This window comes from Poromitra crassiceps (genome assembly GCF_964638095.1).
Source record: "Poromitra crassiceps genome assembly, chromosome: 20".
Classification (NCBI taxonomy): Eukaryota; Metazoa; Chordata; class Actinopteri; order Beryciformes; family Melamphaidae; genus Poromitra; species Poromitra crassiceps.
In genome coordinates this window covers 26,474,841-26,493,815 of record NC_139637.1, presented here as the reverse complement: position 1 = coordinate 26,493,815, position 18,975 = coordinate 26,474,841, and the positions used below count along the sequence as shown (strand labels likewise).

Below are 18,975 nucleotides of genomic sequence, written 5' to 3'. Positions count from 1 at the left end.
TGTCTGTTTTTTCTTGTAATTTTATCATTATCGTACATTGTGCTAATTTTCTTTTTCTCATGAGAGACTATAAGCCCATCGGAGTTTCTTTCCTCACCTGCACAACCTTGTTTATGGTTGCATGTTGTATTCTTTCTTGCTACATTCTTTATGCGAATAAACATCTAACAAAAAAAAAATGTATATTTTTGCACAAGACTATTGTCCTCACAGTAATTCAAAACCAAGACAGGATCTGATGTTACTATCCCTTGTGCAGTAGAAACATTTATTTTAAATGGATAGTTGTGATTTTTTTGATGGGAGTAATAATGCAAGTCTCCACAAGCCTTGAGATGCCAGGTTGACTTGAAAAGATGTAATTTACACCCTGTTTTTAGCTGAAATCTGCCCTGTAGCCATGTTCGCTTGGAGCACCTGCAGATCCAAGGGCACCTTGTAAATGACGTCTTTTCAAGTCAGCTTGGCATCTCAGGGCTTGTGAAGACTTGCATTACGCCAGGTGAGCAGTACGGAAGCATTTTATGTTTTTTTTGTTAACGTTTTTGCTCCAAACTGGGACCGCGCCGGCTGCATGTTAGTACAATGACTGTCGGCAAGTACATAATACAACCCCACAATCACAATATATAGAGCTCAACCATCACGTGAAGTTCCGTGACGTCTCCCGGTCCGGAAGAGTATTCCCCCATTCATTTTCTCCATAGACATTCAGAAAAATTCTTATATATATATTAAGCCTGGAACCAAGCCAACCAGCAACATACTGTACTGAATCGTGAGTGACCATAAGACATTTCACTTGGAGCGAAAAATAAAAAGCAGGGGGAACATCTCATTTTCAATCCCCCCCCGTTTTGGGGACGAGAAATTCTCTTCCAGACCAGGAGACGTCACGTGACTGTTGAGCGCTATATATCCCTTTAAATAAATCAGCATATGGATCGGCAATGAAACTTTAAATGTCTTGTTGCACAGAAGTGCATTATACTTTGTATTGAAAAGTCCTAGATATTTAGTTTTCTTTAAAGATATTACATTGATACTGGTCTCTTGATTTGTTCCGACTACATAGACTTGACATTAATAATGACATGGACTTGACTTGCTGTTCTACATTTAGATTGATTATGGACTTGAGTAAAGTTGGCTTGGTTAAACCTCTAGACTAGAGCAGGGGTGGGCACATTTATTTCCTGAGGGCCATACTGACTTAGATCAAATAAGCAAAGGGCCACGCATTGGAGATCGTACCTGCCAACACTCCTGATTTTCGCGGGAGTCTCCCTATTTTTAACCCTCTCTCCTGTTGTGATTGGTAATTTCTTGTTAATCTCCTGATATAATAGCGATACAAATCCAATGGCTGTAGCAGATGACATTTATTAACATAATTCTGCCTTTTATTGAGTTTTTGGGGGTCATTTTGTTTTTCTTTGAGGCCGGCCCTGGGGCCAATAAAACATTCTGTTTAAACTCATTGTTTAAACTTTGACCTACTGACCCCTGACCTTTCTCTGCTCTTACCCCGCGGTGAGAGATCGCTTATCATGTGAAGGCAGCTTAACAGTCACGCTCATTAGAATCATCCATTTATTTATATCAAAAGATAATAATCAATCAATAATAATCAATAAAATATTTTCATCTGTTATTTGACAGGGAAGACCAAACAAAGAAATCAGCCCAGGTGTCCCCACCCCATGACCCAGAGTGAGAATAATAATAATACATTTATTACAATACAAAAATACTGTACAGAGAGCGATTTAAAAACCACTATCACTCCGGTTCTGCTCAAGACTCAAGATGGGAAAAACAAGACAGCTGAAATCAAATAAAAAACAAACAGAAGCAGCGCACCTGGCAGATAATAGATTTCTGCCAGAATAAGAATACAAATTTGGTCTATAAATATGAAAAATAAGCATCTTAATGTCCTGCACCAGTCCATCATTATCATTCAAAAAGAGATTGTAATAATGCACGGAAGATCCAGCGCCGTCTCATTCCCCACGCGTCCTATGTTGACAATTTGTCAAGTCCCTTGGCGTCACTGTACCAATGTGAAAGCCAAAAGGGACCCTTTTTGCTGATTTCTGGACGGGCAGGGTCGTCCAGCAGAACTCCCACAACGGCTGAAGGTGTACGCCACAGGTCAGCGTGGCGTTAAAGTAGGCCGGGGGCGTGGCGAGGGTGAAGGGGCCGGAATGGCGGACGTTGTTTTACTTGCCTAACCAAAGAGGACATGAAACATTTGATCATGTGACTCTGGTTCATTTGCATTTCACCTCAAACAAGACAGGACTCTGCTTTCAAGTCTGACATTTACCTAGATTTGCTAGAAAGATGAACATTCCAGCTTTTCACAGAGTACAGGCTAGTTAAGTGCTGGTATTACGTATTTTGAATTCCAACAGGCAGGCATGTTGTGTTTCTGACTTGGATTGTTATTTTGATTCATCAAAACATTAAGAACCCTTATAGTGTGCTGTACAGTCAACCTAGTGACATCATCAAGTAGCGCCCTAGTTGGCTAAAAGCTGAAATCCTGTTCATCTTTCTCACAAATCTAGGTACATTTCAGACTTGAAAGCAGTGTCCCGTCTTGTCTGAGGTGAAATGCAAATGAACTAGTGTCACATGATCAAATGTTGGACTGCTCACACTAAAATCCAAACTACACATTTTGTTCTTCTCACCTGTAGTGCTATTTCTCCATCTAGATATCGGCCCGAGAGATTTCTGCATTCTCTCGAATACACTGGAGCTGGATGGCACTCGGCTTGTGATGCTCAAAACAAACAAAACAAAACAACTCAACAGCAATGTCTTTTCCAGAAATCATGACCCAGTTTACTCAAGATAATCCACAGATATTTTTGTGAGCCGTTTCATGTAGGAACTATTTTCCTTCGACCGAACTACACCTGCTAGCTAGTTCCTAAATGAAACGGCAGCTAACTAGCAGCTAGCCCGGGGGCCAGAACTGGTCTGCCAAAGGGTCCAATCGAATTTTTCAAGCTCAGGATTTGGAGCAAGTTAAATATGAAGTAGCCTACAGTATTCATGGATTCTGTATGCATCACTAAAATGATCAACTATTTTCATTAGTTCAAATTTTTTTAAAGAATGCACATCCTCCAAAACCTTTTCAACCGGTGCTGCTATCATAGACTGAACTGAAAAAAGAGGTTACTGCACACGATATATACGATATGTGATAAGTGCTTCACTCAATTTCCAACTGGAAGTATCATATATCTTTTTCAAACTATTTTCATTACTCTTGAATATAGAGAATGAATTGCAATGCACAGTTAACGTAGATTTGATATGATTGGCCTATGGTAGCTGAGATAACCCTGTGTGAACTGGAAATGTTTCTTAAAATGTTTGTAAGCCTAGTTTAGTTCTTTACACTAAAAGAAACGGGAACATTTGTGGGTGTTGTCATTGAGAGGTTATTATTGATTTTCATTGTCTGGACCACTTTAGAGCAAATTGGGTTGCGTGTGGCCCATGCAGGCAGACTAATATGAGTGAGCTAGTGGGAGTAGAAAGAAAATAGTTACTAGATGAAACTGTGGTCTGTGGATGATCTTGAGTCGCCGGGTCGCCGTCCTTTGCAGACCCGCGCTCTGCCTGGTGGGGTCTAGGGTTAGCCCTGTTCGGTGGAGTTAAGGCCCAATTATACTCGACGTTAAAGACGGAGACCTCCGCGTTCATTTCGTGCATTTTCTGTCCGTCATCTGAAAGCTTACGGATACGTATGAAACAGAGCAAAACCACACACACTCATACATTTGACTCTCTACTGCCCACTGGTGAATGTATTGCTTAACATGATACCAACGTGGAAAAACGCATGGAAGTTTGTGGGCAGCGACGACAATAACGTTTGAAATGGACGCATGTATTTACATATGAAAATGGCGTCTAAATGAGCCATTAGGGTTACAGGGCGTTCACACCATACGCCGAAAAGAGAGTGCTTCTTGTGTGACCGCCCGGTTTAGCGTGAGCTCAGCTTCAGCGTGGCTTTAGCTTCAGCTCTGCTTCTGTTAAGCGCCTGGTGTGAACAAACGCTTAGGCCTGGCCTGCACGGTGGGGTTAGGGTTAGCACTGCCCGGCCTGCACGGTGGGGTTAGCGTTAGCACTGCCCGGCGGCGTGGAAGAATGAGGGAAAAGGACACTTTTCACGTCCGGAGTGACAACGAGGGACAAATAGTCAACAGGAAGCGCCGGGAATGAAGATGCGTAGGAAGATCTGTAAGAAACAAACTGGGACCTTTCTGTCTGTCTGTGTGTGTGTGTGTTTAGATCCAACATCCGACAGCTCAAATCAACCAATTAAAAAAATAAATACCAGAGGACAAGAAGGAAACAACCAAAATATACAAAGCAATATTAATTTCCCATTCCCGCTGCTTTGTTCAATATTAAATCTTCTTCTCTCTCGTTTCTCCATGATATAAACTCTCCCTGGTCCCCTTTAACCACTTCCTTTAACCACTTCCTACACGTTATACATGTATGGAAAAAATATATAGAATTCTGATGTTCATTGCTCAAGAAAAAAAAAGAAAAAAAAAAGATTTGCATCCTCAAAAATTGAATCATTTTGCAAGCAAACAGTTCAAGATAACTGATATTTTAAACTATATAACAGACTCTATAACAATTTATCTAAATATAATTATTAATGAATTTTACTTTCCTGTTGGGAACCAATAAATCTATCAAATGAGATATCTGTGTTTGAGTAGTCAAAGCCGGGATGTGAAGCCGTCAGTCGGGAACCAACGACTAGCCTGTTAAAACCATCCTGATCATGTGACCTCACTTCCTGTTTGGCTCGACGTATCAGTCTGGACTTCCAGCCGTCCACAGTGATTTCAGTGGGCGGGACCACTTGCCTCGACAGGCAACACCTTCAGCCAATCAGCGTCGCCAAATCCATATCCACTCGGAAGAACGGCGAAAATGTATTTCCCCCCAGAGAAACACTGCTGGCGCATACTCTTGTTGTTGTTGAATTGTTATTGAGTCTTATTTCTGCAATAACAGCACTTTGGGCTGTTTACTCTACGAACGTTAACGTTACTGCTTACATGATCAACTATGACGCAGTCCCTGATTGGCCAGGTTATATTGTAATTTCAGGAAATGGCTGAGAGTCCAGACTGATGTGTAGAGCGAAACAGAATGTGAGGTCACATTACTACATGATTTCTCTACCAATTCTTTGGGGGGAAATTGATGACAAAACTGAATTTTAATATTTGAAGACTTTCCTAAAGTCTTAAAATGAGCAGACTGACTGAGGCCTTTGAGTGTTCTGGATAGTTGGAAAAAAAAAAAGAACAAGAAAGAAGGCCAATTCTGTTGTGGGGGAAAAAAAAATCAAAATCAAAATCAAAAGGGAATATTTTGCTGGTTCATTCAGTCCGTTTCCATGGTGACGCAGGAAGCAGCGGCAGCGGCGCCGTCCGGCTCCGCATCCTCGTTGCTACAGGAAGCGATGTTGTTAGCGGGCCGGGTCGAGGGGGCGGGGCTTGTGGACGGGGCAGGCAGGGTTGGTTTTCTGATCTGGTCTTGTCGATGGTAGAAGAGCAGATAGGCAGCGTTGGTCTGCAGGAGAGGAACACACACGTTTGTGGGAATGTTTTGGAAAATGGTAAAACATCATTAAACACGTTTTCGTCAAAATTTTAAATCCTATAAGAAGAATGTGAAGTGTCTGTGTGTGAGCGAGTGAATGTGAAGTGTCTGTTTGTGTGTGAGCGAGTGAGAAGAAATTGTGTTCGGCTACAGCTATGCCATTTTACGTGCAACCGCGCGGAACCTTTCAGGACGTGTAAAGAGCTCCCCTACCTGTGACCTAACGAGCCAGATTTTTAAATGAGGTAATTAGGGCCAATTAATGGATGAAATGTGTGATGGCTGTGCAGCCTCCACTGCGTGACTCAGTCGGGGCGGACCATCCACAGTTGGGCTGCAGTTGAGGAGCGGTTGGGGGAGCAACCTGCAGCTCCAGGGAGAGGCAATTTTTTTTAAATGCGTGTTTCACAAATCCGATCGCGGCAGTTCTTTGTATGTCCATTAAGCACATTATGCACATATATGCTCATGTTTTGTATCTGTTGCTGAGCTATTTCCGATGGATTCTATGACATTTATGGGTCTCGGGAACATATCAGAGGCGGAATGTCTGTCCCCGCTGCCCGTCAGCACACAGTCACATACGGGTACGGGGTTGGCTGTGTCATGCACCACAGTCTCACAGCAGAGAATGCTGCTTATTTTCTCATGATTTTGAACCCTCCTTCGATATACTGGGTGTCATTTTTAATCATTCAAATTTGTCTGGATGGCACTTATACAGACAACGTTGTGTTCAAGAATGTCCTGTGTCTGCGGGTGGCAAGCTGGATTGGGGGTATGTGTCCTGGCCGCAGCACTAGCGCCTCCTCTGGTCGGTCGGGGCGCCTGTGCGGGGCGGAAGGGAACTGGTGGGAATAGGGCGATCCTCCCATGCGCTACGTCTTGGCAGTGAAGCTCCCCGCTGTCAGGTGAAAAGAAGCGGCTGGCAACTGCGCATGTGTCGGCTCTCCCCAGATCGGCAGAGGGTGGCGCAGCAGGAGAAATTGGCCAAGTACAATTGGGGGGAAAATGGGGGGAAGGAAGCGATCAGAAAGAAAAAAAAAATATTATGAAATTATTATTATTATGTTATGAAATACCATTACTTGTCATGAACAATGTTGATGGGGTGTCGCTGTGGAATTGAAGAGATTTTTGCCGACAAAGAATATTCTAACATACAGAGAGGTGATCATGATGATAGAAGCATAATATAAATAAATGCATAAAACTGTACTTTTTTTTTTCTCTCCGTCAGTTGAGCTGCACCCCAGTAGAGAAATAACATTTGGACTACATGGGTATTCTGCTAGTACATTTAGTTTTAAAGGGGCATATTCTCACTCTCCAGAGTTTTATTTAGTGTCTAAAGGTCCAGTCAGAGCTGTATGTGTGGTGTTGCCAAAACACTCTCAATCCATTTTGAACAGGCTGTTTCTGTCGCCGTGTCTTTAAGGCTCACTAATGTTAACGACCCCTCTGTTCTGATTGGCTAACCGTTTCGAGAGTGAAACGTGAGACGGCGCGGAACGGCGGCTACAGGCAGCGAAAACTCTCCGGTAATAAAGGAAAACGACAACCGCTCAACCGTTTTGAAAAAACGACAACATTTGTTAGTCTGTTATTTCTAACAGAAATGACAATGAGTGAACCTTCATGACGCCACAAAGTTACAGAAGTCCAAACAGCTCGTTTAGACGCTCAGTTTTCTAATACGGATTGTGTGGATTTAGTGGGCGACTGTGCGTTTTGATAACCCGATGCTGCCAGATGGTTTGTGTTCACACAACCATCAGGGAAGGAGTGGCTCGGGAAACTGTTTCAAAGGGCGGGGCACCTTCAAAAAATACCTGGCAGGTGATTGGATGAACCATCCGTCTATCACGGGCTCACTCTCGCTGGCGTCACAACAGAAGCCCGCCCCTAGCTGCCTTGTGGGAGCCACTGGTGATTCAGATTCAAACCTAGATTGGAGTGTGGATTTGTCGAGCGATTGTGATCTCATGATCTCATCATGCAAATCCAGTTTCGATAGACCTGAGATAGAACTGCTTCATCATCACAGAGGCAAGGGGAGACCTATTTTACACCATATGGGACCTTTAAGTTTATTATTTTAGTCATTAACTCATTGAGTGCCAAGGACGAGTATGTTCGTCAATTGGTTTAGTAACGTAGAGTGCCAAGGACGAGTATGTTCGTCAATTGAGTTTTTTGACGGTGGGACGTGGATCAATGCCTAATACATCTCCTGTAAAATTTTGGGGCATGTTGAATGTGTATAACCTATTTTACCAACCCATTAGGTGGCGACAGTGCTCTCCAGATTAGAGAAAGTTGAGTAAAAACAGCAGAAAAAGCCGTGATGAAACCATTCTCAAAGGCTTTTCGCTGTCGCGCTGGGAGCCGGCGCACAACGGTGGGGGGCTCCGAAAATAGACTCTGGGTGCAGCACACTTTGAAACGCGCAGCAGAAACCCGAGAAAGCCCAGAATCGGATGCAGCTTCATCCCAGCTCACAACCGAAACCCCAGAAACGAGCGAGGCGAGCCCGATCCAGACTCCCCCGACGAGCGGCGGCCATCCGAACGTGGATCCGCAAGCAGCAGGGACTCGCCTGACAAGCAGCAGAGACTCGCCTGACAAGCAGCAGAGCGAGCAAAGCCACCAGAGACACACCCACGGAGGAGGAGTTTGCAGTAGAGGGGCGTGGGGGTGCTGTTATATTGAAGGAAATTACTGTTCAGATGTTTCAGGTCAGAAGATATTAGTTTCAGAGTCAGTGATTTGCTTGAAATGCTTAATTTCACAAAAGGCTCAATATCTCAGCTTCTAGATGGAAACGTGTGTTCTTGCTGTTTTTGACCTATCTTCTCCGGCTGATAACTAAAGAACGGAAAATGATATCAATAAACTTTTTTTTGCTGCTGATACAATAGTCTCGTCGTTCTTTGTGCGTGTTCGGTGTTTACATAGTAATATCACACAATATTCTGTGGGCCTCGAGAAATCACTGAAAACGCTCTGAAACTCTGGCACTGGGAGCGTCCGTTCTCCAAAAGTGGCTGGCACTCAATGAGTTAAGGTAATTAACTAATTCATTAATTCATTAATTACTTAATAATTAAGCAATTAAGAAAATTGAGTCTATCCAAAAATGGAGCTGATCACAGATCACACTGCCTGTTATTCGTGCTGCGCAAAAGTTAAGTGGACATCTTGTTGGCACAGTGTGCGTTTGTGTGTGTGTATGTGTGTGTGTGTGTGTGTGTGTGTGTGTGTGTGTGTCTGTCTGTTTGTGTGTGTGTGTGTGTGTGTGTGTATGTGTGTGTGTGTGTGTGTGTGTGTGTGCGAGAGAGAGTGAGATACTGACCACGATCTGCTCCTCTCTGGCGTACGTCACCTTGCTGTCGTCAAAGTAGTACCACTGACCGTTATCCTTGTTCTGCGCATAGCTGGTGTCTGCAACACACAAACACACACCGAGGGCACACACACACACACACACACACACACACACACACACACACACACACACACACACCCACACAACTTATTTTACAAATAATATTTGTTAAAATCTTTCACGCATCTTTTTTTATTATTATTACCGGTATTATTAAATTGTGACATGGACTGTTGTTTTGGGCAACAAGAGATTATGAGAGGGCAGGTCGTAAGCTTTCAAATGATGTGTCATACATTGAAATCTGAAAATAGTCGAATAAGATAATTATGCTTATTTGAATGTTGCTACTCCTAAAAGCAACATTCAGAGAAAACGCCCGGGAACAAGCTCGGTTTGCCCTGAGCAAGCTTAGCTTGATAACAAAGTATAAGAATTTACTGATCCCAAAACTGTTGTTTGTTATATTGTGCGTGTTCTTCAACATCTGAACTTGCGTAATATGAATATATTATATATGCGCTATCTAAATAAAGCTTTACTATATGAAAGACCATCAATTTGAATTATCGCCCGGCACTCGAGTCTTGTGTCCAGACAAAACCTTCAACACCTCCTCTGTGATTCCACAGTTAACCCATTGATACCTGATGCTGCATTTGTGTGTGTATCCCTTTAAGACCGCGAACCGCGTTGAGGCGGTTCGCGGTCTTAAAGGGATACGCACACAAATGCTGCATCAGGTATCAATCAATGGGTTCAAAGTAAAAAAACAAACAAAACACAGATAAACCAAAGCGCCTTACAATGTCCGTCCCTCAGTCCTCCGTAGTGGTTGGACACAGCGATGAGGTCATACCGGCTCGGAGGCTCCCCATTGGTCAGACTCTTCCTCAGCAGGCAGCCAGAGAAATCCAGGTCTCTGCAGAGACAACAGGAAGGAGACGCATTTAGAGAATGACCTCATTTCTCCAGAGAAATGGAAGAAACAATGGCCGTTTGGCCATATTCAATACGGCGGAAAATATTGCAATATTCAATATTATTAGGGCTGACCTGAATGCTTCGAAGCTTCAATCGTTACCATGGTAATCAACTGTCAAATCAGTATTCAAACGCTTCCAGTGTGTGTGTGTGTGTGTGTGTTTTACATTTATTTTTTAAATAGTAATACAATATTATTCATTATGCATAAACATAAATTATAAGACAAGGACATTTAACTTCCACAATCTTTGAATGCTCCAGAGACAGTCTGGACTTCAGCTGTTACAATTTGGCCAGAGGAAGTTGTCATCTTCCAAAGAAAAAACGGAGGAAGTTCAATGGTATTCGACCAATCACACAACATACAGTATGTAAAGAAAACCGAGGCAGCTGATTGGAGAAATTAGTTCATGTCCCACCTGGTCAAAACATGCGTTTTGACCACATTTCTCCTCTGTGAAGTACAGACGGGTAGCCAGGAGTCTGTTTTAAGAGATTAACATTGGCCAAACCTGAGTGAGTGAGTGAGTGAGAGAGAGAGAGAGAGAGTGTGTGTGTGCGTGTGTGTGTGAGATTGTGAGTGTGTGTGTGTGTGTGTGTGTGTGTGTGTGTGTGTGTGTGTGTGTGTGTGTGTGTGTGTGTGTGTGTGTGTGCATGTGTGCGCGTGTGTGAGTGTGAGTGTGTGTGCATGTGTGTGTGTGTGTGTGTGTACCGGAGGGGGAAGTCCACAATGCTGTCCAGCTTCTCTCTGGAGAACTTGGTGTAGGAGAACCTCTTCAGGTGGATGATGAGGACCTCAGGCAGAGACCACAGGTCCAGCTTCTTAGTGGCCAGCTGGTGCTTCTTACACAGAGGACAGTACCTGCACACACACACACATACACACACACACACAGACACACACACACACACACACACACACACACACACACACACACACACACACACACACACACACGGTCAGCACTAGTCAACCAAAGACAATTTTGGTCAATGGAAAATCGATTTTGGACGATTGCATTGTACTATTTGTTTGCAGTGTACTGATTATAAATAAAAGCTATTTGCAGCATTGTGAAGTTAGTGAAATCATGATAACAGACTCAGAGCTGACCAGCGTGCACCTGCCCATATCCAGCTGTGATATGTAACAGCTGTTAGAAAGTGTGTGTGATGGTTATGTAACGTTAGCACTGTGGCGTGATGGTTATGTAACGTTAGCACTGTGGCGTGATGGTTATGTAACGTTAGCACTGTGGCGTGATGGTTATGTAACGTTAGCACTGTGGCGTGATGGTTATGTAACGTTAGCACTGTGGCGTGATGGTTATGTAACGTTAGCACTGTGGCGTGATGGTTATGTAACGTTAGCACTGTGGCGTGATGGTTATGTAACGTTAGCACTGTGGCGTGATGGTTATGTAACGTTAGCACTGTGGCGTGATGGTTATGTAACGTTAGCACTGTGGCGTGATGGTTATGTAACGTTAGCACTGTGGCGTGATGGTTATGTAACGTTAGCACTGTGGCGTGATGGTTATGTAACGTTAGCACTGTGGCGTGATGGTTATGTAACGTTAGCACTGTGGTGTGATGGTTATGGAACGTTAGCACTGTGGCGTGATGGTTATGTAACGTTAGCACTGTGGCGTGATGGTTATGTAACGTTAGCACTGTGGCGTGATGGTTATGTAACGTTAGCACTGTGGCGTGATGGTTATGTAACGTTAGCACTGTGGCGTGATGGTTATGTAACGTTAGCACTGTGGCGTGATGGTTATGTAACGTTAGCACTGTGGCGTGATGGTTATGTAACGTTAGCACTGTGGCGTGATGGTTATGTAACGTTAGCACTGTGGCGTGATGGTTATGTAACGTTAGCACTGTGGCGTGATGGTTATGTAACGTTAGCACTGTGGCGTGATGGTTATGTAACGTTAGCACTGTGGCGTGATGGTTATGTAACGTTAGCACTGTGGTGTGATGGTTATGTAACGTTAGCACTGTGGCGTGATGGTTATGTAACGTTAGCACTGTGGCGTGATGGTTATGTAACGTTAGCACTGTGGCGTGATGGTTATGTAACGTTAGCACTGTGGCGTGATGGTTATGTAACGTTAGCACTGTGGCGTGATGGTTATGTAACGTTAGCACTAGTGATGCCACGGTGTAAACATTTTCACACCGAATGATAAGCACATGACCAGACCGGTATTACCGGTTACACCGGGAAATGTAAACAATAGGATTGTTAGTTCCTACTAGTGCATGTTGTTCCCAGGAACAATAACAGTGAGACACCAGTCGAGTATCCATAGCAGCTAGACTAGAGCGAACGTTACGTTGTATGTATGTTGATAATACAAGTTTTAAAGTAAGCAAGAGTCTATGCTTTAACCGTCCATTCTGTAGGTTCATAGAGACAAGACGCATGCTGCTGCTGTTTAAAGTACTAACGTTAGCATGGACGCTCACAGTCATACAACACTGGCTGCATCACAACTCATGGCTACATCTGACTCGAGACAACTTTTCAGACGCCCGTGGAGACAATCTTTCTCAAAAGAAACTAACGTTAGCGACACACCTGGAGACTTTTTCTGACATGGGATTAACAATACCAGCAAGCAGCAGTAAGCAGGCAATGACTGAATGCTGGTAAGTCCTCTCTCCCTCCCGCTAGCATTGATGCTAAGTTAGCATCGACTTTTCGCTGTGGGAAAAAAAGGCACATTTCCAGAGATGGCCCGCAGTGACAACAGTATGCACACGCATGCAGGCTTAGCTAAGGGTCTTACCTACATGTGTATGAGGAGGGCATCATTTGTGTTCATAAGATGTATAGCGTTAACTAACATTAGTTGCTGGTCTAACCATAACAGCGGAGCCACACTGCAGCCGAGAGGGAGCGCTTGTGATTTACACCGGCGCACGCTGAAACTGCAGAGTTTTCCTTTCAATTCTTCCTCCATAAAAACAAAAGGTGTTACTGGTGGGCACGTTATGTAATCGGTGTGTGTCTCGCCACCGTGTAACACCGGTAACACCTAAAATCGCGGCAAGCCTAGTTAGCACTGTGGCGTGATGGTTATGTAACGTTAGCACTGTGGCGTGATGGTTATGTAACGTTAGCACTGTGGCGTGATGGTTATGTAACGTTAGCACTGTGGCGTGATGGTTATGTAACGTTAGCACTGTGGCGTGATGGTTATGTAACGTTAGCACTGTGGCGTGATGGTTATGTAACGTTAGCACTGTGGCGTGATGGTTATGTAACGTTAGCACTGTGGTGTGATGGTTATGTAACGTTAGCACTGTGGTGTGATGGTTATGTAACGTTAGCACTGTGGTGTGATGGTTATGTAACGTTAGCACTGTGGTGTGATGGTTATGTAACGTTAGCACTGTGGCGTGATGGTTATGTAACGTTAGCACTGTGGCGTGATGGTTATGTAACGTTAGCACTGTGGCGTGATGGTTATGTAACGTTAGCACTGTGGCGTGATGGTTATGTAACGTTAGCACTGTGGCGTGATGGTTATGTAACGTTAGCACTGTGGCGTGATGGTTATGTAACGTTAGCACTGTGGCGTTACTAATTAGTACAGAAAGCGAGACAGTAATTCGTTTTTGCGATTTATTCCATGAATCTTATATGAACAGTCTGTCTAACCTCACGGGAGTTGGAGTGTATCTCTGAGAACGGCCAGTATCACATTATTCTCAAGTCAGAGATGGGGACTTGGACTTGAGTCGCACTTAAGTCACACACACAGAGTGACTTGAGACTCGTCCTCAAAGACTTGAGACTTGACTTGGACTTGAAGGTTTGTGACTTGTGAACAATCTTTATTTTTGTGTTTATTTAGGAAAGGTCTACTAATAATAATGTCATCTAACCAATGCTGTTATTGTATGCTAATAGATAAGGAGTGAGGATAATACAGTACAAGCTTTAAATCCCTTAGTTTTAGCTATGCAGTATAGGGGTGTCAAAAATAATCGATTATAAGATGCATCGCGATGCGGACCTGCACGATTCTGCATCGATTCACAAATGTCAAAAATCGATTATAAAAAAAAATATATATATATATATATATATATATATATATATATATATATATATATATATATATATATATAATCAAATAAAATATAATGGAAGTACATGCAGTTGTTTATTTTAATTATGGATCATAATACAATGCAATTCCAAATGCACTTTTATTTTAAAAGTAGCCACACAGTGAGAAAAAAGAAAGTGAGAAAAAATAAATCATGTATTCGGGAAAAAAAGTGATGCATCGATTGAAGATGCATCGAGATGCATCGATAATCGTTATCGAATCGAATCGTATCCCTCTGAATCGTAATCGAATCGAATCGTGAGGCCAGTGAAGATTCACAGCCCTAATGCAGTGTTCTAAGCAGACCGGATGGCATGCAGCAGATGATAGAACGCTCATCCATAAGAGACTTGAGACTTGACTTGGACTTGAGCTCAAAGACTTGAGACTTGACTTGTAAAAAATGACTTGTGAGCATCTCTGTCTCAAGTTAGCCGCTGGTAACAGCTGATGGTGGCTGCGTGCCGAAACGCCTCCGTTGTTTGTGCTCGACAGCTGAGCCATTTAATTGTTAATTCCATCGCTCTTGCTGTTTGCTCTCCTGTCAGCCTGCTAACTGTGGTTAGCCTGTGTCGAGCCTGTAATGTCACCTCTGCTCCTGTAGGGGCGCTCCCAGAAAAGCTCTGTGTTGCTTCAGCGGCACGTTACTTTCATTCAGAGTGATTTCTTCTCATGAGGTTGATTTCCTCTCATAAAATCAACACCAGCGACTGCAGCGTATCGACCAAACAATCGACCAACCGACCAGAAGAGGGCAGCACTAGTCAGAACCTCCTCCCTCTAGCAAAATCAACTATTCAATTGTTTTATTTTACTCATTGTTCTGGGAGAATCTGAAGTGTGTGTTTGAGTGTGAGTGTGTGTGTGTGTGTGTGTGAGTGTGTGTGTGTGTGTGTGTGAGTGTGTGTGTGTGTGTGTGTGAGTGTGTGTTTGAGTGTGTGTGTGTGTGTGTGTGTGTGTGTGTGTGTGTGTGTGTGTGTGTGTGTGTGTGTGTGTGTGTGTTACCATGGGTTCTCCTCCTCCAGTGTTTCCACAGTGGTGAACAACTCAATACACTCCTGCAGCTGCACTGTGGTCTGCTGCTGAGGGATGTCCATGCTGCCATGCTTCACATATTTCTACACAGAGGAGAGGAGAGGAACCAAGGAGAGAGGAGGAGAGGAGAGGAACCGAGGAGGAGGAGAGGAACCAAGGAGAGAGGAGAGGAACCGAGGAGAGAGGAGGAGAGGAACCAAGGAGAGAGGAGGAGAGGAGAGGAACCAAGGAGAGAGGAGGAGAGGAGAGGAACCAAGGAGAGAGGAGGAGAGGAGAGGAACCAAGGAGAGAGGAGGAAAGGAGAGGAACCAAGGAGAGAGGAGGAGAGGAGAGGAACCAAGGAGAGAGGAGGAGAGGAGAGGAACCAATGAGAGAGGAGGAGAGGAGAGGAACCAAGGAGAGAGGAGGAGAGGAGAGGAACCAAGGAGAGAGGAGGAGAGGAGAGGAACCAAGGAGAGAGGAGGAGAGTTTCATTACAGAATAAAATCATCATTATGTAGTAAACTCCATCCAAATGCTACTCCAAGCAGGTCAAAGCTAACACTCTCTGGCCCTGTTCATACCTGGTATTCACAAGTGTTGACAGCTCTAAGTGCAGGTGTGTACCATTGACTGTATATGAACGGACAGGATATGAGCTCTCAGTGAGGCCAAAGCATCTTAGATCACCGCCCTAGTGGTCGGTCCCGGTAAACGTCATAAGTCCCACCTTTTGCCAATCAAAGTACACGTCAGATAATTTTTTTCCAAAGCTGGTTTCTATCATCAGGTCGTTCTTATCATGCTAATGTATGTTCAAGTGCTAATCTTTCGGATCCATTTGCTTTTAAGTAGTTATTTGATGATAGAAAAATGGATGATTGACAGCTGTGGCAGCCAGTCTCAAGCCTCACCGGCAGGTCCCCTCATTACAGCCTTGCGTATGTGTGTTCGGGAATAGCAAATTGCGTAATGTTAGGGCAATTGACTGGTCAGGACGCTTTGAGAACGCATTAAGATCCGATGGCTCAGACCACATTCGGAGGCGGTCTGAGCCACATGTGACACCACTTGAGCTGATGGTGGCGCTATAACAGCCCTCTTTACGTTAACTTTTCGCATCGAAGGGCCGCCTAACTCAACTGACGTCCTCTGTGCAATAATGACTAACAAGAAGATGCCTAAGGTGTGAGCTGTCCACTGGAGATCAGATCACCCAAGACACATGTTATTAAGGTGTGAGCTGACGTACTTTGAGCTGTCCACTGGAGATCAGATCACCCAAGACACATGTTATTAAGGTGTGAGCTGACGTACTTTGAGCTGTCCACTGGAGATCAGATCACCCAAGACACATGTTATTAAGGTGTGAGCTGACGTACTTTGAGCTGTCCACTGGAGATCAGATCACCCAAGACACATGTTATTAAGGTGTGAGCTGACGTACTTTGAGCTGTCCACTGGAGATCAGATCACCCAAGACACATGTTAATACCGCACTTACCTCTGCCTCGTTTTCATTGTAGAATCTCTTTTTCATGTCAGGATCCCAGTCTATGGCAACATAAGGCTGAGCTAGAGAGAGAGAGAGAGGGAGGGAGAGAGAGAGGGAGGGAGGGAGGGAGAGAGAGAGAGGGAGGGAGGGAGGGAGAAACAGAGAGAGAGAGAGAGAGAGAGAAACACAGAGAGAGAGAGAGAGAGGGGGAGGGAGAGAAACAGGTAGTTAGTACTTATAAATAAATAAGACAATCAGTGAAAACTACAATAAATACCCTACTGAACACACCGTTAACCCATTGATACCTGATGCAGCATTTGTGTGTGTATCCCTTTAAGACTTAAAGGGATACACACACAAATGCTGCATCAGGTATCAATGGGTTAAATGGGACACGTGTGTATGGCGTGTGTGTGTGTGTGTGTATACGTACAGCTGAAGGACACGGCGCTGCCCCCCTCCCCCGTGCCCCTCTCTGTGGTTCCGTTGGAGTTCACAGCCTGGATGGAGAACAGGCACTTCCTCTTCTTACGACACAATTTCCTCGTCGCCGGCTGCTCATTGGCTCCCGGCCCGGGAGAACACGCCCCCTCCTCCTTCTGTTCTTCTTCTTCTTCTTCTTCTTCTGTCGTTTCACACGGCTGCTGCTGCGGTCGCTCTGACGCCGCCGCCGCCGCGCTAGCATCAGTGTTCGCGCTCCCACTCGTACTCCCAGAGGCGTTGACGTTATTAGCATCATTGATGGCGTTAGCGCTAGCATTACAGCTGGAGCTAGCGTCACAGCTGGAGCTAGCGTTAGAACTGGAGCTAGCAGTGCTGCTGGAGCTGGCGTGAGTACTGACATTAGCTTTAGCGCTGGGGCTCGTGGTGCAGAGGGGGGAGGGCTCAGCGTTGTTTGCAGGCGTGTTATTGCTCCGCCCCTCGCCGGGCTCCGTGTGGTTGAAGTGGGGGCGGGGCTCGGCTGGGGCGGGGCCGTCTTCTGTGTGGGAGGGGCCGGCTCGCTCCCCGTCCTCCTGCTCTTCTTCTGGCAAAACAACAGGGACAGTTCAACAGGAAGGACATTAGTTCAGTGCCTTTCACATCCACCTTTATATAACTAGAACGACCGCACCGCGGTTTTATGCCTCCGCCATTAGTTCATGCTTAAGTCCAAATCGCCATTCGAGGCAAATTGGAAGAAATTCCGTCAAGGCGCTCCGGAGATGTTGCGTTGAAGAGCTTGGAAATTGGGTGTGTGAGGTCACAGTGACCTTGAACTTTGACCACCAAAATCGAATCAGTTCATCCTTGAGTCCAAGTCGATGTTTGAGGCAAATTTGATGAAATTCCATCAAGGCGTTCCTGAGATATCGCGTTAACAAGCTTGAAAATGGCGTTCGAGAGGACACAGTGACCTTGACCTTTTGACCTATGACCACCAAGATCTAATCAGATCATCCTTGAGTCTAGGTCGATGTTCGAGGCAAATTTGATGAAATTCCGTCAAGGCGTTCCTCAGATATCGCGTTAACAAACATCGGACGTTAACGTTAACAAACATCGGACGTACGTACGGTAGGGGTGGGAATCGCTGAGTAGCTCACGATACGATATGGTCACGATACTTGGCCCTCGATAACGATATTATCACGATACAGCGATTCTGCGATAATCGATATATTGGAAGACGATACATCACGATACCTGTGTAACTGAAGAGAAAAAAATACCCCTAAAAGGCAAGAAGCAGGTATTATGTATTTATTAGCAGAATTGACATGAACTCTCTCACTCATAACATTTTCGATACCACGGAGGAAAAGTTACACATGAAGTCTTTTTATTATTATTATTATTAAAACAAGAAAACCTATATAACCTACCTACCTATATAATTTCTAAAAGTAGATATTAATGAGCAAACATTTCCATTCATGTAGCCTACAGTATTTATGTTTTTGTTTCAACTACAAACATAAATAAACGTCAACTTGAAACTATGTTTCAACTACCACACACAGCATAATATTTTAGCCTGTTTATTTAAAAAAATAATAATAATAATAATAATAATAATTTTAAATAAACATATCGATACTTGGTGCCAGTGTATCGATAACGTATCGCAAGTGGAAATATCGCGATACCGTGAGTATCGATATTTTGTCCCACCCCTAACATACGGATAACCCAGATCCAGAATGCCTCGGGCCTGGCTATCGCGGGCGGAGGCATAAAAAGCGAGTAAGTGGGTTCTGCGATTTTGGTCATGTTTTTGGTTACACTCGAGCAATTGTGATGTCACTGATGATGTC

General features: G+C 44.2%; 1 protein-coding gene and 1 long non-coding RNA gene across 2 annotated transcripts in view; both read right to left on the bottom strand.

Moving 5' to 3' along the window:
- LOC310795041 overlaps positions 1-18,975 on the bottom strand; it is a 664,395-nt gene that overhangs the window by 22,280 nt on the left and 623,140 nt on the right. The gene's annotated exons all lie outside the window — the stretch shown is intronic.
- usp11 (ubiquitin specific peptidase 11) overlaps positions 1,582-18,975 on the bottom strand; it is a gene marked incomplete at its 5' end in the record, with an annotated part of 65,526 nt that continues 48,132 nt past the window's right edge. The window contains 7 exons of the mRNA XM_083657138.1: positions 1,582-5,634; positions 9,020-9,108; positions 9,859-9,974; positions 10,752-10,901; positions 15,175-15,287; positions 16,688-16,758; positions 17,115-17,705. Coding sequence (XP_083513264.1) covers positions 5,446-5,634; positions 9,020-9,108; positions 9,859-9,974; positions 10,752-10,901; positions 15,175-15,287; positions 16,688-16,758; positions 17,115-17,705 — 1,319 coding nt within the window. The 3' untranslated portion in view covers positions 1,582-5,445. The remainder of the gene's footprint in view (positions 5,635-9,019; positions 9,109-9,858; positions 9,975-10,751; positions 10,902-15,174; positions 15,288-16,687; positions 16,759-17,114; positions 17,706-18,975) is intronic.